Here is a 25,842-nt window from a genome sequence, read left to right on the forward strand (position 1 = left end):
TCAGGCTGTGCCGTTCAAGTCTGGATCTGTTTCGCACACGATCGCAGTGACATCACTGCACTGAGGAATCCGACTGCTCTTCCCCAGTCGGTGATTTACTATGCACTACACCATTCATCAGGGGAGAAGGTGTCCCCGGTCGACCATGGTTAACATCCCACTCACCCCTTCATTAAGGCCGTCTTTGAGAACACACCTTGGACAGGTCAGAGACATCCGATAGAGACGGGGGAAAAACAAACAATGGGATGGTTGTGCCGCAGCAGATGATTATCAACGTTCCTCAGAAGACATTTTTCAAAGATGGGATAACCAGGAAGCTTCCACAGAGGACCAGCAGAGCCAGTCAACATGTTTTACCTCTCATGGTTTAACAGCAATTATCTTGATTGGACAAAATGGAAAACCAGAGATTTTTTTTTTTTTAAATCACTAATATTTCAGTGTATTTTCTTGAAATGCACATGCAGCAACACAAAGTTAATTTGGGTCATTTTTGCACACATAGGTCTCTGCTGTTTCTGTGAGAAAGCTGCAGCTGCCAGAGCCTTAACCATGGCCTTGAGACATTTGACACACACACACACACACACACACACACACACACCGATACAAACAACTTCATACAAGGACAAAATCTAACGTTTTATGAATCTTCCATGTTGACGGACAACTGGAGGAGCATGCATTCAGTTAGCATGCACTCCCAATTCTATATGGCATGATTATATTCTCAGTAATGTCTCCTGTACAACCCGTTCCTACATGGTGAAAAGTAAAGCGAGCCTACAGGAGATTAGGGTTCCTTCCAAGAAACCCCTCTTTTAAACAACACTCTGCAAAGAGGGTCTCATTATTCCCAACTGAATGCAGAGCACATTTAAATAGAGGGAAGAAGTCACGGGCTGAAAATGAACTGGGAGTGTTGACGGAGAGACCACAACTTATTTAGAAGAGTGAAAAAAAAAAAAAAGAGGTCGAACAAGTCCTCTCACGTACAAATAACATATAGAATAACTTTCTCAGCTCAGTCAAGGAGGGTTAGTGAGGAGAGCAGTGGATTTATCAAGTGTTTCTCCATCAGGCCCTCACTGAGTAAGATTCAGAGGAAAAACAGGAAAACAAGACTCACCTGCTGAGTGGAGAAAAAAAATTTAAAAAAAAGAAGCTGTCTGTGTTGTCCAAACAGTGTCACTGAGATCTTGGCAAAACAGTGACAGTGAGACTTGTTCCTATAGGAGCAGGGAGGGTTGGACAGCCCCTCGCAGAGCCACACTTATGTCCCCATAGGCCTATTCTGCTAAAAGGCAAGCTTATCATCACAACTATCACCCCCTCCTCTTGTGTTTCCCCCGGGGGGCTGCAGGAGGGCTCGGTTAGCAGCGACTCAACCATTCAGAATATGCGTAAGAGCAGGGGGAATGTGTACTTGTTGGGAGATGGAAAGAGGAGGAGAAAGGGAGACAGGGAGGAGGAGGAGGGGGAGTCGGAGAGGGAGGGTGGGTGGGTGTTGGAGGGAGCAGCAGCAGCAGCAGTGGTTGGCACAGGAAAAAGAACTAGGTGAAGTGCAGCCTTCGCAAACGGGCCGCGAGGAGCGCCCAACTTCACCAGGCCGAGCTGCGAGGGAGCAAGATGAACCGCTGCAGTGACCTGTGGCTTCAAAACACCCGGCTGAGGAATGCTTTCAAGTCGGGGGTGGGGGTGGGGGTGTGAAGCAGCATGATTTACTGGAGCATATTCTACTTTAGATCAAGATGATATCTTCATGAGAGGATGTGATGCCGAGCTGAATCTGAATGCGTGTTTCCTCAAGTTTTGATTTGACACGAAATGAAGAAAAACTGCCAGTTAGGAGAGCGTATCAGACAGAAGAGCAATTTGTGGTGAAGGAATTATATTATAAATCAAGAACTGACAGGGTGCTTAATTGTATGTGAGAGCGAGCCAAACACACCTTTGACAGTTGATTCATATTCTGTGCTTGTCTAAAATTGCTACCTGCAATGTTACTTGTACATCTAGATTGTTTTGCTGATATCAGCTGTAGAGACGTCTGCGGTCTGTTAGATATTACTGAACTATCACATAGTGGAAGGAGTTTCATGCTGGACTTATTGGGCTCTATCTCACGCTTGGTGCAAAGTGGCACTCCAGTAGACAGACGCAGTTGCCATTTTCAGGCCCAGTGCCCACATTGTATAAATAGCAAACATACTTTTGTCCACCTGTGCGCCCCTGGGTGCGTTGGTCTTAAGGTGAGGTGTGGTCAAGTGCATTGATCGGGTATTGCTCTCTTGAGGCAGCATAGAAGCTGTAGCTATTTAAAGGGCACATTATTTTGATAGTGAGATGCACATACGTGCAAAGCTTTCAATTATTTTTTTTCATGCATGTAGTGATGTCATCGTAACGAATACTGTGACATATTTAAGCAGTAAAGCTAAAAATCGTCAGTTATAAACGTGACAGGGCAGAGGAAACTCCAGAGGAAACAGAATTCAACTTTTAGCCTCTGACTGAGCTTTACTCTGAACAATTTTACTGTACGAATCTGCCCATTGTCACATGTATCTTCTCATAAATTAAAGGGTTCTCTTTATTGAAGAATTTACAGCTTAATTCCTTCTTGATTGAGCTGTGATGCTAGCTAGGTTAGTTAACTTATTTAGCTAGCACCTAGTCATTGTGTAGATGTACTGCGCTGCCTCATGCTTCACTCTCAACATCCTGCATTCATCCTTTCATATCCTCATCATAAAAACATATTTCATTCGGGGCATGTGGAACAGAAGCTCCAAGAGCTTCCCATTGGACGCGGCTGATATAAACAAAAGCAAATTCAGAGAGCAAAAATAAACACTGTCTTGGAAATGTGAGCGCAGGCATTCCTCAGTAAACAATAGCCCCCTTGAGATTGAGTTCAAAATGCATGTAGGAAGAGCCAAGAATACCACATGTGGGGTGAAAGTGAGAGAGAGATGAGCACAGAGAGTCAACATGAGAGGGGGGCGTCCGAGCAGTTGCGTGTTCATTGGCTGAGGACTTGTTGTTCGTGCTGCTCCTGGGCTCCCTGATAAGACGGGAGTGCTGCGGGAATAAACCTCTGAGCTCAGGCTCTGTGAGTTGTCCCTGATTTTATAGGATTCGTTTATTTGTCGATTCACTCGCTCATCCAGTCTCCTCAGCGGGAGTGTGGTGGTGAAGCCTCAGCCACAAATCAACACTTGGACTCAGTTCGACCTCTTGCCAGGGGCGAGAAAATGAGCGCTGACTGACTTCCCCCTAATTCATAAAATGCTTTGCAATCTACCCTCGGCTGTCAATCTGTCTCAGAGCTTCTTTTTACTTTTGTTTGGTTTTTACAAGTCACCTTCAGCCCCCGCTCTCTGCTCTGTGCTGTCAGAACAGACCGACTATTAAATGGAGATCCCCTCATCTCTATTTAAACTCACTTCTGTACCTATGTATTTACAGTATGCAGAAGTTAGAATATTTTGCCAACTAAAATTCAGACACAAGTGTTGAGAGACAAAAGGAGACGTAGTCTGTTCTATATAAAGCCACGCTTGCCACAGCAGCCACACAACAGCACTAAATCCACTGTTTGGCCGGCGAGATAAGGCTTGTGTGCAAACTTTTAATGTTTCCTGATCTTTTGTTCACAGTGAGTGACATTCCCGATGTCCTTGTTTGGTATCAGTGTTTACATTTCCCCTACTGTCTGAATGGTTGCATGGAAAGGTTACAGGAGGCACACAAGAGCTTTGGCTTTCGTCAAGTAGGACGAGTCGATCAGGATCATTTCTGCTCCTTTATATAGGAACAATATTAAAACCAAAAGACATCTTTGTAAAATAATTGTTTATTGTGGTTTTGTTGCTATGGTTCTGTATTGTTCATTAGTTTTTTAAATCTGCTTTAAATTGCTGTTTTCATTTCAGTTTCAGCTTCAGGAGTGGGCCTGTTCCTTTCAGTGTAACTTTCATTGATTAAAATGTTCAGTTTTAGTTTAGGTTTAATGCATTTCAGTGTAAGTAAAAATGATTTATCATATAATATGGTGGGTATTTGTCTAAGGGAAGATTTAAGAAGTTCAGAATATGTGACCTATGGCAGTATGATTTTTGAAGTCATAAGACATCTTATTTCTTAATTTAAAAAAGGAATATGCTCTTTCATGCTTCTTGTCTTCACTTATTGGTCTAAATTAACACAGACTAAAACCAAACTTATTTCCTCTATATTCTTGTGTTATGAAACACCTAGCCTCAGTTTTTCATTTTAGTTTGAGTAAAATATAACACTTGTGTTCACGTCGATACAGACCATGTGTGTCAGACCAGGTGCTGTGGTCTTGTGTACTCAGTCTACAGAGGTAACAAACGGGTGCAGGTGCAGGTGCAAGTGAGAGGCAGAATTAAGGAAACACAGAAATAGACAGAAAATGCGTCTGTCCCCTGTGTTGATCTGCCTCCAGTGAAAAACATTTAAAAACAACTTGAACAGTCGGCTGCATGACATAAATAGCAGCCTCGTCTATCTGAGCTGTGGAGGTGAACAGTCCAAGGCCAGTGGGAGTGAGAACAGTCACAGACTCAAACACAGCTGGACGTTCTCACAAGCTAACCTGGGAGGCTCCATCTGAAGTAAGAGAGGAAAAAAACAAACTTGTTTGTGACACTGCCAGAAAAACACTGACTTTGCTTCCTGGGCAGAATCAGCACCTGGAGCAGGAGGGAGGAAATAAAAGGCAACAAGGTCTTTGTGTATTTAAAGACGTCACTTCACACCGACCGAACGCCGACTCCGACTCTATGCTTCAGTCGGGCCTTATTGAAGTTAGCAGGCTCACTTGTGTTATGTCAGGTGTCATATTCGTGTTCATGTTTTCACTTGGAAGTATTTGTCTGGTGGGACTCTGAGAGGCTGTACTTGGGCACAGTGGGTCTCTAAAGTGCAGCAAAGTTGGAAGTGCTGCTTTCTTATGGCCAGCAGGAGGTGCCTCAACTGGTTTCACAAATAAGTCTGACTGTAAGTGAGCTTATGAGAAAATGTCTCTGCTTCTCACTTGATATATTATCTCAGTAAACGGTTTCACCTCTTCTTCAATACAGCATGATGTTCATTTTGTAAGTTATGGTCCCATTTAGAGTAAAACAGACAATAAAGCAGGGTATGCTTTAAGGCACCACTGGTCCTCAGTCAGATCCAATCAGGATATCATAACTCCACCCTCTCTTCCAAATATGGTCGCTTCCGGCTAAAACAAACAAACAAACAAACATGATAACAATGATTGAAATGCCAAAATCTAAAAGCTTAATCTAACTCTTACCAACCACAGTCGTATGTACACAGAGCTGTTTCGAATTAAATGCAAACAGAACAGGGCTTTCTGCTGCACATCACCGCTATGACAACTATGTCAAGAAACGACAGGGGGGACGTGGACCGGCTGCCAAAGCAAACTGCCAGAGATGGCAGGCATACCGAGGGCCGGTCGCAGATCCTCAGCAGGCGGGAAAGCTGAGTGCCAACCCCTCCAGAAAGAGGCAAATGTAAGTGTAAGAGGATATTACTGTTTGTTTTTGGCTGATTTACAGAGCGATAAGAATGATCAGTTCCAAGTCTGTTCACCATTCACTTCGGCTGAGCGTAAGAGATTGAAATTGACAGAGTTCACGACCTGTTCACTTAAAAATTGCAATACCTGAGGGAACAAAATACTCTCTCAAAGAATGATCAATCTCAAGCTCGACTGGAAACACACAGTTTTTAATAATGAGACTGTACGCTGTTCAGCTCATTTGCTTTCATTTTGGATTCTCTTCTGGTCTGTTCTCCTTTTAGATTTTATAAAATATGACAGTTTGACACAAGTAACATGACTCAAGCTTGTGCAAAATATTTCAGCCCTCCAGTACGGCCCCTAAGAAAACACAGCCGTCTGATTCACTGTAAAAAAATACTCATCAGAACATCTCAGGGCTGCAAAACAACTGCAGTAGTTAGACTGACTTACATTTACTAAATATGTAAGTAATGTCGCTTTAGAGAATTGGACACATTACAAGGAGTTTTCAACTGCTTCTGAAACAGACTCAGTGTATACAGTCGTTGTTAACGCCTGCCGCAAAATCAGACAAAATGATTTATGACACGAGACTAGAGGAGGTCTCGTGTCATAAATCATTTTCTCTGATATGTTTTTCCAGGCAATATGTTTTTACAGCCAAAGTTCTGCAGTATATATTTGCCACTTAAGAGCGAAGCAGGAAGAGACTGTTTTCCATTAATGATTTTATATGTTTAAAAAAAGAAAAATAGTATTAAAAGGAAGGCCAGATCAAGATCTTCCCTGCACAAGGTGGTGGAGCTCATTCTGCTTTTGTCCACAGGGGCCGCCAGAATCAACACAAAATGAAAGTTCCCTGTAGCTGCTTTAACATGAAATAAACTATTTGAACATCCGGTGAAATGGTCAGTTTCTGATTTAGGCATTGAGGGTCATTCAAAAAGAAGATTTTGATGTGCATTATGGGAAATGTACGAACAGTTTTGGGGAGTTTGACCCAGTTAATGAAATAGTGGAAGTTAGGATATCTTGAACTGTGGAGCAAATATTTTGACTATTCAGGTTGAAATTTGCGTCTCATGAGATCCAAAACAGTGTCGAAGCACAAAATATGTAATATGTATGTATTGCATCATAAATACATCACACCAATACAAATAAATTATAAATGAATAAACTCCTTAAAAATATGATCCATGGAAGGTTTCATGGCTTGTGAGACGGTTTTACAGCGTACGAGCTGAAACACATTGTACGCTGTCACTTCACTTGCTGTATCTTTCCCGACGTATCAACGGGAGACGTTAAGAAGTGCCTGTGGTCCTCACATGGCACAGTGAGATTAAAGCAATTGGAAGAGAATGGAGCCAGCTGTGTTGCTGAAACATGTGGCTGTACGGTCGCAGGTTTGCCTGCCAGCAAGGCAGCGTGTTATTGCTGCACAGAACAAGCGTGAGTCTGTTAGGAAAACACAGACTGACAGGCCTCAGTTACATCGACAGCAGAGAAAATTATTAAATGAATCTGCTGCTGACACACTATCATTCACACCATGCGGAATTTAAGTTCTTCTGTTTGTTGTGCTGCTGCGTGCACCGTTGTTATGTAACGTGAAGCAAAACCCAGCTGCGGAAAACAGATGAATACAATACCAAAAGGTAAACATAGTTAGAAAACATTCCAGCAATACCACAGTCTGACTCAATATCTCTGCAGCTTTTCAACTCCCATGTGGATTCCAGGCATACCACAGATCCTGGGCAGATGTTCAGCATTATCACTTCACTCCGCGGCCTCACTTTGTCTCTATCCAGAGAGCTGATCGAATCACTGCAGGGTTGTGGTGGGGGCAAAGACAACTGTGTTGATGTTTTCTATGATTCAGACTGGGTCAGAGCTTGTTGAGGTTCAAATTCCAAGCTTAGTTTTGTCACAAACAAACTGCTCCTTTTAACACTTAAACTTGTTTCATAGACAACCAAATGTATGAGGTATAAAGGTGAGCTTATATGTCGTTCCCCAGCAATAATAAGGAACAATTCATCATTACAAAAAAGTAATCAGAAGAAGTATAAAGAACTTTCCTCCACAATTCCTGATTTTCAGAATGGAGCAACTCCAAGCTAATTAACAATAATGGCTAATTAAACAAGCCGCTTCCAGACAAAGGCGAGCAAATGGGACAGAGTCAAATGTCACAATCACATCAGATGAGAAATTCAAAAATAAATTAATTAAACACGTAGAATGTACTGTTACATTTCTGCATCAAAATGTGCAGAAACTGTGTTGAGTAAATGCTTCCAACAACGTTCACACCCAGAGGAATATGTTATTTCATTCAGCGTAAAAGGTGCGTTTCATGTGGCTGCCTGTCGCTTTAACTTCTGTGGAAACAGCAGATAACGCCTCAGAAAGTGACTAATAAAGTCGATGAATGAGACTAAACACATCCTGATTTAAACTGTAATACGTTGCCTCGGCCGTGAACATTCCTGCCTGAGTCGCGTCAGATTTCTTCAGCAGTGCTGGCTGTGAAAACACGCCGCTTGTGTCTTCTTTCTTTTATTACAATGAGTGTAAAAAAAAACAACAAAAAATAAAGAGTTTTCCATGCAGACATCCTAATGAACACATCAGTGGTTCCATCATCCATCCTACTTAAAATGACACATTCCGTTCAGTTAATTAGACTCTCACCTGCTCCTTTAACACCCCGAGAGAACTATTACTGTAAGCAGCCAGCAGATGTGATCTGGAATAATAATTGGTTGGAAAGAAGAGGCTGTCTTTTGCTGATTAAACAACACCAGATATTCTTTTTATATGTGTAAGTAATCAAAGCTATTCAAGCAAAATAAGTGACAAAATAATTAGTGTGGAGGCTCCAAATCTTAAAAATGCTGGTGTATAACTTTGTTTTAGACAAATTAAGTGTTTATTCTTAAGTTATCTAATTATTCAGACTGAAATGTGTCAAACTGAAGATGAAAAGCTGATAAAAACCAAACTTTATAACCTCAAACGCCACAAGAGTCTTGTCCCCACAACTTCATTTATGAACTGTAACTATACTATCAAATCTGAGGAAATGTCTGATTTAAAAAACGTGACACAAGTGTTAATGTTTGGCTTCTCCTCATGAAATCTTGGTATGTCACTGGCTCACGCAATAATTGCTTTCTGACAAGACATGCGGCCTTCATCACCCGCTGTTTACCAAAACTTTGTTAACAGCTGTAAGGACATTCCCAAACAATGAGCGATGCAGGGAGAGCAGAGAGGGAAGATGTCAGCTCCGGTGATAATGAGGGGCGATGGAAACATCGACTGTAATGATGGGAAACGCCGCCGCTGCACGATGATTTCACAGGCCCGGCGTGTTTGTGATTATAGGAGGACCGGGATGCATGGGAGGTGAAACAGCTCGGTCCTTTCATGTGACCTGAGGGCTGGCCCTGAGCGAAGAGAGGCAGCAGGCCGCCACCGTCACAACACACACACACACACACACACACACACACACACACACACACACACACACACACACACACACAGAGCAGCTACAAATTAATTCACTCCAACAACAGCCCCTGTCCTCGCCTGCTGCAACACGCTCTGCAACCAGCAAATTCCTTCCGCTGTGGGGTGGAGGAGAAGGGACGGGGGGTTTGTGGGCTCAGTGTTGTGATTGTGATGTTGTGTAATTGACAGTGTGAATCCAGCGTCTGATGCAAACTGCGCGCCGCCCTCTCCCCTCTCCTGGGGTCGGACAACAAACACTTCCAGGAGCGTGAAGGTACACGCCAAGATGACAGGGCTATTCAGAGATGACGGGGTTATTCATTTGGTTAAACACACATTGCGTGCAGCAAATCATTGATCCCATCCATGTGTGAAAAAAAAAACACATCATGTATGGAGCTTTCAGCCATTGTCTGAGAGGCTCGTATGGTTGGATAAACTTAAACGCCACCTTCAAGGAAAGGAAACAACTCGTTGACCCCTGAGATAATTTGACAGTAAATTATGAAAACACTGCCGAGAGTAAAATCAAACTGCATTCAGAGGCTGACTTTAGTTATTTTGCCTGATGACAGAAGAGACGGTTGGATCAAAGCAGAGCAGTCGTCAGCTTCTTCTTTTGTCTCTGACAGGAATGAGAAGCAGAGCTGCCCTGAAGCAGACGCTGCTCGCTCACAGCTGACTGTCAGCTGTGCTTTCTCTTTATTAAATTTTAAAGAACCAGACAAGTGTGTTTGCAGGTCTGAACTCTGATTAAAAATCAGGTGTACTTTACATTTTATTCATCATTTCTAAATACATTCTTCTCTCTTCTTTTTTGGATGCATTGTTACAGCTGTTCCAGGCAGCCATCACTGATTTTCAGAGATTTCTGAATGGTATTAAAATGATATGATAGCAGATTATCGCTTGATTTGTCTGCATTATTTATTACTGTCATTTTATCATTGCATGGTAATGTAGTTTACATGTAGGTTGGTTAGAAACAGTCAGCAGTAGAGCTGAAACAATTTTATGATTTTTACGATTTAGATTTCTACTCAGAATTTAGGTTTTTCCAACAGTTTGGAAGGTGTCTCACCAGAAATGTTTGTAAAATTGTGTGAAATGGTGTTTCATTGGCTGAATCCGGTCACTATTATGTTAGAGATTTAAGTCACTGGCTCGCAGCCTTTTTATTGTTTTCTCCCAGCCTAACAGCAGAAGATGACTGTCTGCTCAGCATCACATGTGTTACTCAGGTGTGGCTTGTACAATATATCAGCTCTCGTGTCTCAGTACGGTTGTCGATCTTTAAGCCCGCGTGAAACGTCAACAGAATAACAAGAGAAACGCAGATGGAGCCAAAGTGTGCTACCTTCAAAATTGTGGCAGCTATTTTGATAACTGATTCATCGTTGCTGGTTCCAACTGATAAAATGTGAAAATATAAACTAATATAATATAAACCCTTTGTCTTTTTTTAAAATTTATTTGGCAGAAGAAGCACATAAGGATGTCTCTGTGGAGGCTGTGATGAGTATTTTCCCCTGTTTTGCAACACTTTAAAGACCTAAGCAATATAGATTAAGTAAAATGATTGATTAATCTATAATAAATCTAACACAAATGAATAAAGTCTTGATGCTGTGATGGGCATACAGCTCAAACGTGTTTTAAGGGGCTGCTAATAGAATTTTAAACAGTATGGAAATGAATAGAGACCAATGGATGCCTGAAATAGCAGAAGATTAACATTTTCACCTGTGTTAAGTAGAAGTCATTTGTAGTAAATGAGGTAAAAGGTACAAAACCACCAGTGCTGTCCTTTAAAAAGACGGGATGAAAGTAAATCAGAACAAAAACATCTACATGTTAATGAATTGAATTAACCTTTATCTGCTGCTCGAAGCAGACAATCTTTCTGTCAGCACATATTGGACTCTTTGAAGACGGCGTCCCTTCTCCTCCCTCCTCTCTCCCTGTTCGAAACCCCTGTTAACAAGGCTGAAGTCAGTAATTGATTTTACCTCTCTGATCTCCTCCCTCTATTATGAGGAGCTCTCTCCTCTGCACCTGGGGCCACTGCGCTGTCTCTTCTCTTATCTGCCCCTGAGTGCTTTAGCCCCTCCCAGTGGGGGCTGTGCTAATCCCCATCTACCAGACTCTTTATGCACACACACACACACACACACACACAAACACTCATGGGAGAACCCCAGAAGCCGCCAGTCCGCCAGACAGTGCCTTGAGCAGCCTGCCAGCAATGTAAAACAGAGACAGATGGAGGAGAAGCAAAACCAGACACAAAAGTAGCTCATCAAATGTTTCAGTATGGTGGAAACTAAACTGCAGTGTTGTCAAGCTCAGGAAACGTGTTTCTCATCCACCAAAAAGCACCGATATTGGAAGTTTTGTGGACAAACACTAAATGCATTCGACAGATATTTGCATCACTCACATCACTTACCCTTCTGTCACTCTGAACTGTAACACGTGGAAGTGAGGACAGAGAACCTCTCAGGATCTGAGTGTGACGTGACTTCAGTGTGACAGGAGATTTGATCCTCTGTCACTGTGATTAATAACCTCGTTCACAGCACGGCTTGGTCTGACAGGTGGAGAGCTGACCGTGAAGGCTGCAGAGGAGGAGGGAGGGAGGAGGGGGGCGGATGAAGATGGTCACGGTGCAAACAGACATGGGGGAGGAAATCTGGTGAATGCAGAGAGAAAGTGGATGTGGATGAAAAAGGATGAGTGATATGTCACTAGTTGAAAGCAGGAAAGTCTAAAAAGTTCAAAATTGGAATAATTTTATGATTTGTTGAATTAAAAGAATGGCAGCATCAATACTGAGACAAAGTAAAGCAGTTTAGCATCCAACCATATGTGCAAAAAGCAGTGCATAGTCCAGCTAATGGTAAAATATGATATGGAATAAACTGTCTGAGCAGTAGTGCAGGTATAAATGCAACTAATGGCAACAATATAAAATCATAATTATTATTATACAGTGAAGACAGTAGTTTAAATATTCTTCATGTTACAAGATGAGTTAGTCTCTCTATTTGTTTATTGTATTATCAGTCACCATTTTTTGCAGCATACACCACATAAATTGTTAGACAAATTGATTGATGGATAATTATAGATATTATATTGATGCTTAACTCAGTTCATCACTTTAATGTTGCACACTGTAATGGTAGTTTAAATTTCTCTTTATCCTGCTGTGCAACTTACATCTTTATTTATTCGTTGATTTATGTCTTGTAGCCTAACTGATGTTCAGTCAATCAAAATGTTTTTATAAAACCTTTCAAACAAATCAAAATGTAATCAAAGTGCTTATCAAGTGACTGAAAAAAAACATGGGATATTAGGAAAACAATGCACACCAATTGCAGTCAAATTAAGAGTTAAACTAATATATAATATAAAATATAGATTTAAAAAAGACACACACTGTCAATAATATAAAAAAAATAATATTAAAAACCTTCACTAGATCTGGTAAACAGAGAAATCTGACGCATTTATCGGAAAATGAAATATATCATAAATCAGCCTGTCTGGTTCTGACTGATCCACATGCAGTGTGTCTGCAGTGTGTCTGCAGTGTGTCTGCAGGATTCACTCCACACCAGCAGGTGGTGGTAATGAGCCGTGCAGCGTCACACTGCGTGTTCCTCTCCCTCCCTGACAGCAGGTGGCGGTGTTACAGTGGACACGCACAGCCACACATCCGTCAACAAACAGCAGACACCTTCAGCACGTTTCGTAACACAGAACCTCCCTGTGCTCCGAACATGACCCGCTTCACTCACATGTTCTGTAGAAGAGCTCGTCTGGAGTTCGGCCGGCTGCTCGGAGCAGCTCTCAGCCCCTGCAGATGTTTCCACGCTGAACGAGTGAGAACTTCCACTCACTGTCTCACTGAACATTGTAAACACAGTTGATTTAATGAAACCTCACAGCTCCCGTGTTTACCTGACAGGTGAGACCTGACTCCAGCGGACTGCCTGTTGTTCACCACAGTCAGTATGTGTGTGACCTTCCAGCCAATCACAGGTTCCCCATGGAGAAGTTCCCCAGGGTTCTACACTGTCTGATCCAGGATCAGGTCATTACAGAGAAACAGGTGAGTGACTCACTGATGGAAGAGAGCACACCTGTGATGAAGGGGATTACCAATATAATCAATCAGTCGACAGGTGGGGAGCGATTGACAGTAATTCTGATGCATACTGGTGTTAATGGTGCTTTCCCCTGTTTAACCATCATGCAGCTGGTAAAAATAAAATTCATTCTAGTAAAAAAAAGAAAAAAATCCATGTCAAAAACTGCCATAAGATATCATATATGAAATAATATTTTTGTCTTTCACTGGGTAACATTTTTCAATTGGTTTTTGTAATTGATTTTTTTGTTGCTGTTGTTCAATTCATGGGGGCTTAGTTTTATCATGAGACACAGGGGTAACCTGATCTGAAAAATGAAATCCAAGCCTCTTGAAGATTGATTGGATTTACACCCTTGAGGGGCGGTCAGGTTTCTGAACTTCGGCTTAAGGAAGGTCGTAAATAACCTTTAGGAGAATGCTGCAGTGTTGTTTTGCTGTGAAGCTCCAACGTTTTGTGGACTGTGAGAATTCACCTGACGTAACTAAACATCAGCGCCCTTTTTGGGTGAACTGTTCCTTTAAGTGATAAAGTCATTGTTAGTTACAGGGCTGATAATATAAATATTCTCTGTTCTCCGACATTTTCCCGCTGATGTGACTTTGCTTCTTCACAGTAGGTGTGGGTCCCTGAAATAGCCTCTGAAGAATTACTCCGCTGTGTGCACACGCAGGAATACTTGGACAACTTCATTAACGGCAGAATAAATGAGCAGGAACAAAGGCGGACGGGGTTCCCCTGGAGCAAAGGCCTGGTGAGGCGCTGTCGGTATGAAACGGGTGAGGAGAGAGTCTGAAGTCTGGTGATGGCTTGACGGCCGGATGGCTCCGCGAGCTGCTCACCTTCTCTCTCGTCGACAGGTGGGACTCTTCTCGCTGCTGAGGTGGCTCTGCACAGGGGTCTGGCCTGCAGCACAGCAGGAGGAACCCATCACGCCTTCCCGAGCTTTGGTTCAGGCTTCTGTCTCCTCAATGACTTGGCGGTTGCAGCCAAATACCTGACCTCCTCCTCGCCCGGAAGAAAGGTTCTGATAGTGGATCTAGACGTGCATCAGGTAGTTTCAACATGTCTCTGCTACTTAAAATGTTGTAGGGGTGATATGTGCAACATTTGTCTTTGTTCCTACCAATAAGCACAACTTCTTCTCTTCAGTGGACTTCTGTGTTTTGCGTCCAACAGGGTGACGGCACGGCTTTCATTTTTAAAGATGAGCCATGTGTGTTTACTTTCTCGGTGCACTGTGGGAAAAACTTCCCCGTCCGTAAACAACAGAGTGACCTCGACGTCAGTGTGGAGGATGAGCTGGAGGACAAGGAGTACCTCTCCACAGGCACGTAACACAGGCCGTGATAATACATGATCAGACTGCACCTAACGACGATATCAATTAATCTGATGAGTGTTTTCATTATTAATCAATTAATTATTTAGTACATAATATGCCCCATAACATATAACATAAATTGTAGTCATCAGTATGTCAACAGTCCTTGTCTGATATTCCACAGTGGAGGCTCACCTGCCCAGCTTGCTTGAGATTTTCCGTCCAGACCTGGTCCTGTATGATGCTGGTGTCGACCCTCATTGGGAAGATGAACTCGGGAGGCTCCGTCTGACCGACCAAGGTGAGAGATAACTCTGACACCCAAGCGTCTCCACTTGCAAATTATCTCTGGACTGTTTATGAATGGCTGTGAGTATTTTTCAGGGCTGTATCGCAGAGATCTGTACGTGATGAAGACCGTGGTGAGCAGAGGCGTCCCCGTCGCTGCCGTAATCGGAGGAGGATACTCGAGAGACATCGACAAACTGGCCCTCAGACACTCCATCGTCCACAGAGCAGCGACTCAGGTACTGTGCATGTAAATGTTGCTGGACGATCATTTTAATACAATATCCTTGACTTTTACAGCTTACAAAATGTCAACCTGAAGTGAGTGAATATTGTATTTATGTGCTTCATATTTTAGGTTTGGAGGGAGTGTGGAATGTGAAACCTTTCAAGCCACAAGAAAACCGTCACATCCTCAATACTGATACTTGATTTCAGGAGCCAATGCCAATATTTATACTTGGGATGAAAATAATGTTGTAATGCTGTATGAACCAGCTGTGCTTTGTTTTGTTTACATTAATTATTAAAAGGATGTCGGGGGACAATGGAGTCCTAACAGATCCAACACATGCTCGTCACCCTGCCACCTTTCTAGCTTCAAACAGTATTCTGGGGACCTTGTTTCCCTCTGAGAACAACGTGTTTTATTCTGTCATGAAGAAATTAAAGGTTAATAGAGTTTGTGTTATTACCTCGTTAATACTGTAAAAGTCTGAGTTTGAATTTCTTCTCTAAAAAAGTACATAGTGCCCTTTTTAATGCAGCAGTAATATTAATCCAAAAAGAACAGCTGTAACACTGACAGGGACCATTTTACTGAAGTAGTTTTACTTTTGATACTTATGTAAAAGTATTAAAGAATTATCAGCTAAATGTACATAAGTAAGGTTTTGAATGCAGGACCTTTTCAGTGTGGTGTTAATATTTCTACTTAAGGATACAAATACTTGCTGAAGACTGTTTTCAGAAGTTGTTTACCTCATCAAAATACTGTATTAAATGTTAAATACTCTGTTATTGAACTGCACAGTTTGTGGTTGGTCACTGACTAAAGATCTACGCGTTTTCATTTGTGACAGCAAACGCAACAAGACGACAGTCATGAACAAAAATATTTAATGAGGAAAAAAAACAAACTTAAGTGTTTCCATCGGGTCACATAAGACATTAAGGTACCAGTGTCACTTCAGAACAAACACAGTTGGTCCACACATACTGCACTGATACGATGTGTACCGTCTTTGGCACAATGGGTACAGATCACCAGCATGTTTTCAAGTTTCACTTAATTGTTATGTCTTTCACTGACACCAAGCAGCGACATTTTAGTGGTACAGTGCAATGTTCATTCACAGTATATGAGGCAGTTGATTTGTTACTTCAACACGAGACAGTGCATGACTATTGCAAACATCAAGCGCGTGCACACACACACACACACACCAGCGACACGTTCTTTGAAACACAACGAGCAACTGCACAAATGTTTTGGAAGATAATTCTGCACAACTTTGAGCTCCTCCGATGACGGATTACACACAAGCAGTTCACAGAAACAAAGTCCATAAACAGATACTTGGCTGCAGGTTTAGCTCCTCATATTCAGAGTTAAAAGAACGTGCAATTAATGGTAAAACAGGCAGACGCAAAGAATAAAAGTACACATTATTTCCACTGCGATTAGCACATTAAAACATTTAAGAGTGGAAGGAAGAGTAAACTAATCTCACAAATTCCTCTTTGGCTCATATTAAAAAGTCCAAAGAGGAGTTCAGTGCATTTCTTATCGTGTCCCTTTGCAGAAATGCTCCTTTTAAAAAAAGAGTCATTAACAGCACTAGAGCTTGCTGTGGTTGGATAATAAAAACAAATCATTGACATTAAAAGATAACAAGCAATGGATATCTGGACACTGCTTCTTGGTTTCTATTGAAATATAATAAATACTTTAACACTGTGGTGTAGTACACAGTGGTAGCCATTGTTGAGCATCGAAATCCTGCTGCTAAAAAACATCCAAAAGAAGATTTAATGCTAGATTAAAAAAACAAAGTCCATACTGTTATGTGAGTTGAATAACTTAGTGTTCTGCAACAATGGCTACATCTGTATATTTCTACACCTTTCAGTGGATGACCATAGAATGTGTGATTCAGTGCGATAACTTGAGGCAGAGTTGATGCAAAAATTTAAAAAACGAACAAGTTAAAATCAGATTTTCCACAGCTGAACCTTCTCTGCCACCACACACCAGTTGGCGTGATCAAAGTAGGTGTGTTTGACGTGAAGCTCCTCGACATGATGCTCTATCAGCTCTGCCAGTTCTCCCTCCCTGAAGACGTGGTAGTACCTCAGGCAGGAGCCCTCCACCTGCCCCTCGCTCCCCCGAGGACTCTTTGTGCTTTCCTGCTGCTCTCCTCCCTGCGGGGCTCGGCCGCTTTCATCTCCAGCCGGCTTCAGGTGCTCTTTCTGGAAAGGGACCAGATCCGGCAGGGCTAGAGAGCCACACTCCTGGGCTAAAGATACTGAGACGCTCTGGTTTCCTGTGCCGTTGTTGTTGTTGTTGCCTCCAGGGTTGTTTTGTCCCTTGTGCGGGTCTGTGACTGAGTCGAAGACGTCCTCCTCTGATCCAATCACAGACGGCGGGGAAAAGAAGCTCGACACTTGCTTAATGAGGCCCCGGCCTCTCCCACGCTGGCTGGCCTTGTTCCCCTCGTTCTCCCCTGTGGGTGAAGATAAAGTGCTCAGGTCTCTGGAGGACGACCGGGAGATGGCCAAGCTTCCGAAGTCGAACACAGAATCCAGGGACCTGGAGAAGAACCACAGTCTCTGTGTCCTCTGCTGTGGCGTGGCGCAGGTCAGATCTTCTTCGTCCGCCACGGAGGATGTGCTTCTAACCTTCCTGTGCTTGTCGGTGTTGTCTATGGCTTCGCTCACGCTCTGAGCTGCCGCCCTCCGTCTGGGCGAGTGCGGATTGGGGTTCCAGGGGACGAAGATGTCCTGTTTCTCAAACTTTCGGCGTTTCTGCTCCATGGCCCACACGTAGATCATGATGCGTCCGCCCACCCTCAGAGTGCGCGCCATCTCCTTTATTGCTCGAATACGACGCTCTTTGGTGGACAAGTGATGGATGACTGAGGGAAAAAACATTAATTTGTTAGAAACGAAAAAAGCCTTCATTTAATTATGATGTGTCACACTCAGCTCCTCAGGCAACAAAACACATTATGTACACTGTGTGCGCCACACAACATAATTTAATAGTGTGGGTGGGCGCCTTTGTCTTTTTTCCTAATTACACTCTTTGTTGGCGGACACACGTGTATTATTTGACACTGTTGGCTAGGCAACACGAGCTCGTGGTAAACTGATGTTTGTTATTATTATGTGTTTGTTTGATGGCAGCAGCAGCAGTTAAGCTTCGTGCATATGAAGATAGTGATCTGTGACTGAGTGGGAGGACTCAACAGACTCCAAGCCTCCCTTCATCTCTGTGTGTGTTTGTCCATCACCTGCAATAGAGAGCACAGCGTCGAAGCACCCGTCTCTGTAAGGCAAATGCAGCCCGTCGCACATCTGGACCTCGTGTCCCTGACTCCAGGCAAAGTCCACCAGGGGGCGACAGACATCGCACCCCAGCTTGAACACCTCCTTGTTGATGTGGAGGTACTTGCCATTGCCACAACCTGCCAAGGTCAAAACGGTCAGCTACAACAGGAATGACTGATCTCTAAAAGGGTAACTCCAACAACTTTTACACATCAAAGAGTGTTTTTAGGTCTACTATACTACTGCATAGGTGAAAAAAACAGTATAAAGTCTTTTGTGGCTCCATTAGAGCATGCATGCAATCTGATAAATTGCCTCAGTGATGTCACTCAGTGGTTAAGTTGCATTGTGGGTAATGTAGACAGCCGGTTTTGAAAAAGAAAGTTCAGTGTAATGTGCTTCTGGGGGCATTTGCTGCCTGTCTTCATCTTAACCTCACAGTGGTTATTTTTTACAGCTACCACTACCAGAATGCATTGCACACCTGCTTACATAGATAATGAATGGGAAGCATCAAAACAACATCCTGTTGCCTACATTACCAACAATGCTGCGTTTGCCATCACTGGATGCAGATGACATGCGCCTGTAAACACACTTTGATGTGTAAAATTGGTGGAGTTGCCCTTTAAGGAAAGCCAACTTTAGAACAACTAATTATTTTTGCAAAAGCTGACAAAAAGAAAAAGTACAAACAAATGTCCTCATGATCAAGTGTCACAGCTGGGAGGTGTCACCCACCGATATCAGCGACGATGCTCCCTGGCTGCAGCTCCAGCAGGAACTGTCGTACCTTCGGCCAGGCTTTATAGCGGCTGTCGTTGAAATATGGAGCGATCTTGTCGTAGACGCTGTGCACGTGGTCCCTCTCGAGCTGACTGGCAGCCTCCTCCATCATGTTCGTCCAGGCTGCCTCATGCAGCGGCCTCACAGAATCATGTCTGCAGGGACAAAAAAACAATCCATCCAATGGTAAGTCTAATTCATTAGGAATATAAAAACTGGCAGTGTGGATCCCCTGCAGGCATCAGCACAGCGGTGTTCCTCTCTACATGCTTGTTAAGGCCCAACAAGGTCAGCTAGAGGCCATAATCAGAAGACACACTCAAACATCTGTCAGGCAGAAGCGGTAATTTAAACCCTCCGCTTTGTAGCTGAAGTACCTGCAGCAGCTGCGGTCCTGATCAGCCGGCCCTCTCTCAGCCTCCCCGCAGTCCGTCAGAAGGACTCTGATGTTCAACACTAAGAGTCATCAGGTTTAATTTGTCATGAATCATCTGAAACTGTGAAATAAACAGACGGGATCATAAATTAACTAACAAGGTCCCCCTCTCAAAGAGCCCTCAGAGCCATGTCAAATTGTTTTTTTCAGCCACGCAGCAGCAAAAGGTCAACACATAAATCACGTTTGTTGGCAACGACATGCCAAACGAACAACATCAATCACGTCTGAGTGAGAGGTCCTGTTACAGAAACCATGTGAGACTGTGTTAGTGGACACCAGGCTGCTGCTGCTGGGTTTGATATTATTCTGATCACATTTAATTCAGTGTCAATGAAAGATTCACGTATTGGCTCACGTTCTAGGAATCTCTCTTACCTATGATGACCATCACTGAGTCTGAGGAGGACTTTAATTCCCCTGGAAAATGCAGGGCTAATATGTGCACACGTGGAGGATTTTCAGGCGGATTACATTATTTTCTATCATCTGACAGCACGTGGCTGAATATCATTTTTCGCAGCTTCAGTTGAAACAAAGAGGTGTTTGTCTTCTTCTGATACACAACTGTGGCTCCTGTCACAGCTTTTTACAATGAGGAAATTATACTATGTTTATTTATCAGAAAAGAGTCAAGTAATGCTTTGTATTAAGGTCCTTTATAAATATATATATATAATAAGACTTACTTAATACGCCTCAAATATGCTTTTATTAACATTCTTTAGCGATGGCAAGCTTCATTCAAGTGCTTCAAAATGTAATCTAACAATAAAGTCAGTTATCATTGGTGTAATTTGATTTATGTTAAAAGGCATCTTATCTTCTCATCCTTCAAGGACCTTAAAGGGCATTTTTAGGATCTATTAACTAATGCTTCTCCCAACATCGTTGATATAAAGTGCTGTGATGTAATGTGCTTTCAATTTCCACTGTTTAACTTTCAGAAGTGCGTCTGTTGAATTTCAGAACTGACTGCAAATTTGGGGATTATGTAATTGTGGTGTTTGTGTTCTGTCTGGTTTTTCACAGCTCCCACTGCAGTCATCTCGGTTTATTAGGATGCGGCCCACAGCTCCTGCAGTGCTGCGGCGGCTCCCTCAAGCACTACATGTACAAAGAGTTTTTCTGCGTTATTAACCTGGAGATAACACTGTTGTCGTAGTCAAGCAAATACCTCCATGTGCAGACTGCTCATGTGACCCGAGTGGGTTATCTTTCACGAGCACATTATCGGGGGGGTTTATCTGATTTCATGCAAAACAAACCCACACGATTTGCATTACGTGGTGACCACAAGGTGGTTTGATAAGCAGATGTTTGCAAGCCTGAAGAATGGAATCAGACTCTAATAATTTAATATGATTTTCTGCCTTTTCTCATAAAATATGAAAAACGTGCTTTTCTAGTAGCAGAGAATAAGATGACTTTAAGTAGGTCAGAACAAATATTTAACAAAATTCAACTAAAATATTAATATGTCCCATCTGACTCTTCTAACCTTTGTTAAAAAATGTATAAATATATGTATAATGTATAATATGCCTATGTATATGTATAATATATCAGTGATGTAATTCCTTTTAAAGTTTATTTTACAAAAAATGTAGGGTTGCTTTTGTAGATCACGTATTTCCAATAAAAAAATAGATAGTAGTAATACAAAAGCCAAAGAATAATAACGTTGCCTCTAACAACTGAATATGGCAAGATGGGAAGGAAAGTGTCTTTTTTTTAAGGAGCAGTTCACCAAAAATGAAAAGTTCAGTCACTATCGCCTCACTGCCATGTGACAGTGTATTGTGCTGTGCTTCATAGTCCACAAATCATTTCTGGAGCTTCACAGCAAAACAGCGCAGTAGCCTTCTCCTAAACAACTGATGTAGATAGGGATGGACCCAAAAAAATACAGAAGCTCTGAGATCCAAAATTGATTAGATAAGAGACGTTATTTAGCCCTTCTAAGCTCAAACCTGTCTTGACTTGAGCGCCTGTTTATTTGCTCCATGTGTTTTTGGATGCCTCAGGTGAAAAGTGTTCTCTTCACTACCCAGAGAGATTCAGTGGAGGAGCTGAGATCCAAACAGAGAGAGATTAGCCACAGCTCACAGCTTCTCTATTTTGAAGCATCCGTACAAAAACAAATGCCAGCCACCTTCATTTTTATATTTGATGTTCCCCTCTTCAGTACTTCAGTCGTGTAGGAGGATGCTGCAGCGCTGTTTTGCTGTGCAGCTTCAAAAATGTTTTGTGGACTCCAAAACTCTCCCCATGACTTAAAAATTCACTCGTTATCTTCTCACCACCATGCAGACTGACATTCAGGTGAACTATTCCTTTAAGCAACAAATCCTCATTAAATCAGTTGCAGGTATCAGAGCAACATATGAGCACATTTGCTGACAGATGTCTGGTTTTGAAATCAACCACACCTGACTTCGACTTTTCACCCCATCCTGAGCGATGTGACGGGGATGTTCTGCTCTGCTGTGCACAGATTATCTGCTCTTTTGAATCTGTGTGTGTGTGTGTGTGTGTGTGTGATGGATGGAAGTCGTCAGCACCGACTCGTACCGGCGCGCATCGTACATCACTGCCAGCATGCAGCTGCCAAAAATGCTGCAAAATCAATAAGCGGTGTGAATATAATGCAACTTTGGCAGCAGGTACTTGAGGAAAGTTTACCTCCGATTGCATTACATAAGATTCAATTACGATCCACTTCAATCTTCCCCCATCCACCGAGTTTTAGAGATTAACAAGTCAAGGCTGCTCTTCCACTTCAGCACCTGCAGGTTTAGAGACAGTCACAGACGTATCCGCCTCTACGAGTATCTGCTAAGAGTAACTCTGCCTGTAATGAAACTCACAATAACAAATTAGATCCACTGTGCACTTGAGGGAAACCAGAAGGAAGGCTATCAGACGTTTCCTCTCTCCCTCTTTAAAAAGACATTAGACTCATATGTCCTTGAATGCAACATCGCCTGGTGCCAGTTGTGTGCACAGCTGTACACAATGAATATTACTGGGAGTGTTTACCACAGGATATGAGCAGCCGAGGCCAACCTTTGCTCCAAGAGAAGACAGCACATCTCTCTGCGAGCTGAGCTGCACCTCCGCTGCCTCGGTAGGTAAATGCATTGTGTGCAGCATCTTCCCTCACCCAGACCTATTTCTGGACCACCATCATCTGCATCATTTCAGCCAAGTGGAAGGAAAACATCCCTTATGTAATGACTGTAATCTGGCCTCCTTTGCTTTTCTCCCTGCTGCTCAATTTCGCCCCGAGTTTCCCACCCTCTGCTCACTAAACTGTGGCGGTCCTCGGCTGGCATTATGTAACCGGCAGCTGGGGAGGCTCAGCACTGCCTCTGACTGACAATGGGGACTAAAATTAAATCAGGGGGGACGGAGGGAACGTCTGGCACACAGATTTGACCGAGGTGTAGGACGTAAGTCAGACAGCACTTGAAGCCTTTATTGTGTTTGAATTGAGGTAAAAAAAATTTTTTTTTTTAAAATCTCTAAATATGAGCAGATTCTACACGTATCTCCAGACAAATGTTCCTCAGGTGAGACTTCAGCAGCGCTCTCATGGTGTCATGATGATCAGACATGCAGTGACATTAACCTCTGGATGAACACAAGGAACCACAGAGAACAGGTTTACCTGGCTGTTAATGAGTCAACATGTGGTGAGAGGATGGTGTTGCCAAACTTATACTCCTCTCACCGCTTCAGGCACACATCGTCCTCACACTGTGATGTTTAATATGCAGATTATAATGAGTTACTGTTTGCATGGAGCTGAGAATAATACATATCTCAGCCTTGAAACGTGCACCGAACTACATTTAAATTCATCCAGATTTATGAATGACTATAAAGCAGGACACATGATCTACTTCTTTACGTCCCATTAAAGTTTTTTTTGTAAAAGAACGAATTGAAATATGCACGTTGATATTTCTAAAGTCGGATTCTGAAGATGAAACCAGCCTCAATATAGTAAACACGCTGCAATCACGTCTATGTTTACATCCTTAATCCAGCGAAAATGCAAAGCCACTCACCGTTGCAGCGTGTAGGATGAACCGCCGTGCAGTGATCCGCCTCTCGGCTCAGGTCGCTGGAGGTAAACTTCCCTCTCCGCCGCTCATCAGATGGATCTATAGGATCGATCTGCCATGAGCACAAGAGGCTCGCGCTCGACTCGGCGGCACCGAGCGCATTATCAAAGAGGACATCGCGAGGACGGGGAACGTGACCCGAGGGAAACACCTGCCGAGCGTGACCGCGAGCCCAGCAGCGTCCTGCCCGCCGGACGGGATCAGAGCCACGGCTCGGTGAGAGACCCAACACCTGTCAGCTTCCTGAGGGAGCACAGCCAGGCTTCCGGCGAGGAGTTTCAAAATAAAAAGCCCAACTGGCGATAGACTCAAATGTTGTCTTCGCCTGAAATGTTCCCCTCTGTAAATTATGGACATGGAAAAACAACAAGACTACTAACAATAAACTGAGCAGACTGTGTTATAATGTAGACCCTATACGAAGGTCATACTCGAGTAAAAAGTAAAGATATCCTGCCTAGATATTATTATATTAAATCTAAAGTCATCCATGCACATAGTGCTCCAGCAGAAGTCTTGAATGGTCTGATATTACATGTTAGTAGGCTATTTAATGTAATTTGCAATAAACGTACTAAAGTGTCAAAGGTACAAGTGAAATATATAATAATATTCTTTTATTTATTAGTATTTTTGCAATACTTTTTTGTTTTAACTCACCTCCAGCTTCCCTGTTGAAAGTTTATTGTGTAATATTGTCTTCCTTTTCTTGCTTTGCTTGTTTGTCATGGCACTTTGTAAACTCTGTTGTTAAAGGTGCTATATAGATAAAGTCTATCATTATTAATATTATTATTATTATTACGGGATGACTGATGGAGGCCGTAGATGTAATTGCTGTTTTGTTGTTGTTGGTTTTTTTTGTTGTTGTTTTGTTGTTGTTGTTGTTGTTGTTGTTGTTTTGTTTGTATTTTATTGTTTTTCTTCTTTAATCCAATTCCGGATAATAAATGTAATTTGTAAATGCACTGCTTGGCTCTGAGACACAAATCTGAAGACTGCAAAGTAATGAGTAACTAAAGTAACAAATAAATGTAGTGGAGTTCAACTGAGGTGGCAGAAAATGGAGACACTCAAGTGAAGTAAGATGCTTTTATTTTGAAGAGTGTTATCGTCGGTTTCCTGTCTTATTGTGGCTGACTTGACTCTGCTGATTGGTTGTCGTGTGTAAAAAGCTGACACGCCGTGCGGTTGCAGAACACGGCTGTGATTGGCTGGCAGCCTCACGTGACGACCACAGTAAACAACGTGTAGAGCCGACAGACAACACCTCCTGCTCCCTTTAAAAGGACGAGTTTGTACATTAGGAACTAGAGATGGGATTCATGTTCATGCCTTTAGTTGTAAAAACAAAACAAAACTATCATTAATGACAACTCTGCTGTGTTAATATCAGAATCTTGATTTTATCCTCCATCTCATTTCAGGCAAAATGGCTTTTTAATGTCTATTTAATTCCTGTTTGTAGTAGAGAACAGTCTCATCCTATCAGGCTGACAACCATCTACATGTGCATTGACAGTACAGCCTGTGTGCTGTCAAGTGACCTGCTCCACTCATGTCAGCAAGTCAAACAAAGTAATGCTGTGTGTGAAGGACCACTTGATGCCTTTATCACCAAGCATAAAGAGCAGCGTGAGCTACAGTTTCCATCTGTTTCCTGTTCGTCATGATCGTCTACCTACAAAAACCCTGAATGAAAAGATGTTTACAATAACACACAAAAAAACAAAAAAACAAAAACAAGGACAGTTTGAGTTCACCAACATGAAGCGTTGCTCGTCAGGATGGTAATTAGCACACATTAGCCTGTCGTGCCTAGTTTTTGTTGTCCTCTGCATCCTACGTGGGTGTCAGCTCTGATTTCATCTGCCCTTTTTGCCTCTGCAGTGCTTAATGGCAGTGACTTAATTGTGGCTCATCTCTGCCATTCAGGGAGCACAAAGAGCTCATCACATCTCCCTCACATCATCATCATTCAGAGCACACATGCTGTTATTCTGCTGCCGGCTGCCTTACATTACAACGACACAGTACACTACAGAACACACTCTATACACAAT

General features: G+C 42.6%; 3 protein-coding genes across 7 annotated transcripts in view; 1 reads left to right on the forward strand and 2 right to left on the reverse strand.

Annotated features, from left to right (window-relative positions):
• stard13b (StAR-related lipid transfer (START) domain containing 13b) overlaps nucleotides 1-11,768 on the reverse strand; it is an 80,032-nt gene extending 68,264 nt beyond the window's left edge. The window contains exon 1 of one of the 2 annotated variants that reach the window (XM_037079773.1): nucleotides 11,550-11,768. The gene's annotated coding sequence lies outside the window, so the exon portion shown is untranslated. Of the gene's footprint in view, nucleotides 1-1,132; nucleotides 1,383-11,549 lie in introns of those variants that run through there. The other variant, XM_037079782.1, reaches the window with a different exon arrangement.
• A 1,031-nt stretch (nucleotides 11,769-12,799) lies between these two features.
• hdac12 (histone deacetylase 12) lies at nucleotides 12,800-15,575 on the forward strand. Of its 3 annotated transcripts, none has more exons than XM_037080151.1 (8): nucleotides 12,800-12,990; nucleotides 13,077-13,220; nucleotides 13,934-14,039; nucleotides 14,121-14,314; nucleotides 14,440-14,590; nucleotides 14,769-14,885; nucleotides 14,969-15,111; nucleotides 15,231-15,575. In XM_037080151.1, exons 1-8 carry the CDS (start codon nucleotides 12,889-12,891, stop codon nucleotides 15,252-15,254), a joined length of 981 nt encoding a protein of 326 aa, XP_036936046.1. In that variant the 5' UTR covers nucleotides 12,800-12,888; the 3' UTR covers nucleotides 15,255-15,575. The 3 variants fall into 3 exon arrangements, with proteins under 3 accessions (XP_036936046.1, XP_036936039.1, XP_036936053.1); XM_037080144.1 differs by having other exon boundaries at nucleotides 12,801-12,990; nucleotides 13,880-14,039; XM_037080158.1 differs by lacking the exons at nucleotides 12,800-12,990; nucleotides 13,077-13,220 and adding an exon at nucleotides 13,270-13,370 and having other exon boundaries at nucleotides 13,880-14,039.
• A 399-nt stretch (nucleotides 15,576-15,974) lies between these two features.
• trmt9b (tRNA methyltransferase 9B) lies at nucleotides 15,975-24,043 on the reverse strand. Of its 2 annotated transcripts, XM_037080077.1 has the most exons (5): nucleotides 23,723-24,043; nucleotides 19,588-19,707; nucleotides 19,166-19,365; nucleotides 18,388-18,561; nucleotides 15,975-18,009 (listed from the first exon to the last, which is right to left on the reverse strand). In XM_037080077.1, exons 3-5 carry the CDS (start codon nucleotides 19,320-19,322, stop codon nucleotides 17,087-17,089), a joined length of 1,254 nt encoding a protein of 417 aa, XP_036935972.1. In that variant the 5' UTR covers nucleotides 19,323-19,365; nucleotides 19,588-19,707; nucleotides 23,723-24,043; the 3' UTR covers nucleotides 15,975-17,086. The 2 variants fall into 2 exon arrangements, with proteins under 2 accessions (XP_036935972.1, XP_036935963.1); XM_037080068.1 differs by lacking the exon at nucleotides 19,588-19,707 and having other exon boundaries at nucleotides 23,723-24,042.
• Between the last annotated feature and the right edge of the window lie 1,799 nt (nucleotides 24,044-25,842).

Source organism: Acanthopagrus latus, chromosome 2, assembly GCF_904848185.1.
Source record: "Acanthopagrus latus isolate v.2019 chromosome 2, fAcaLat1.1, whole genome shotgun sequence".
In the NCBI taxonomy this organism is placed as follows: domain Eukaryota; kingdom Metazoa; phylum Chordata; class Actinopteri; order Spariformes; family Sparidae; genus Acanthopagrus; species Acanthopagrus latus.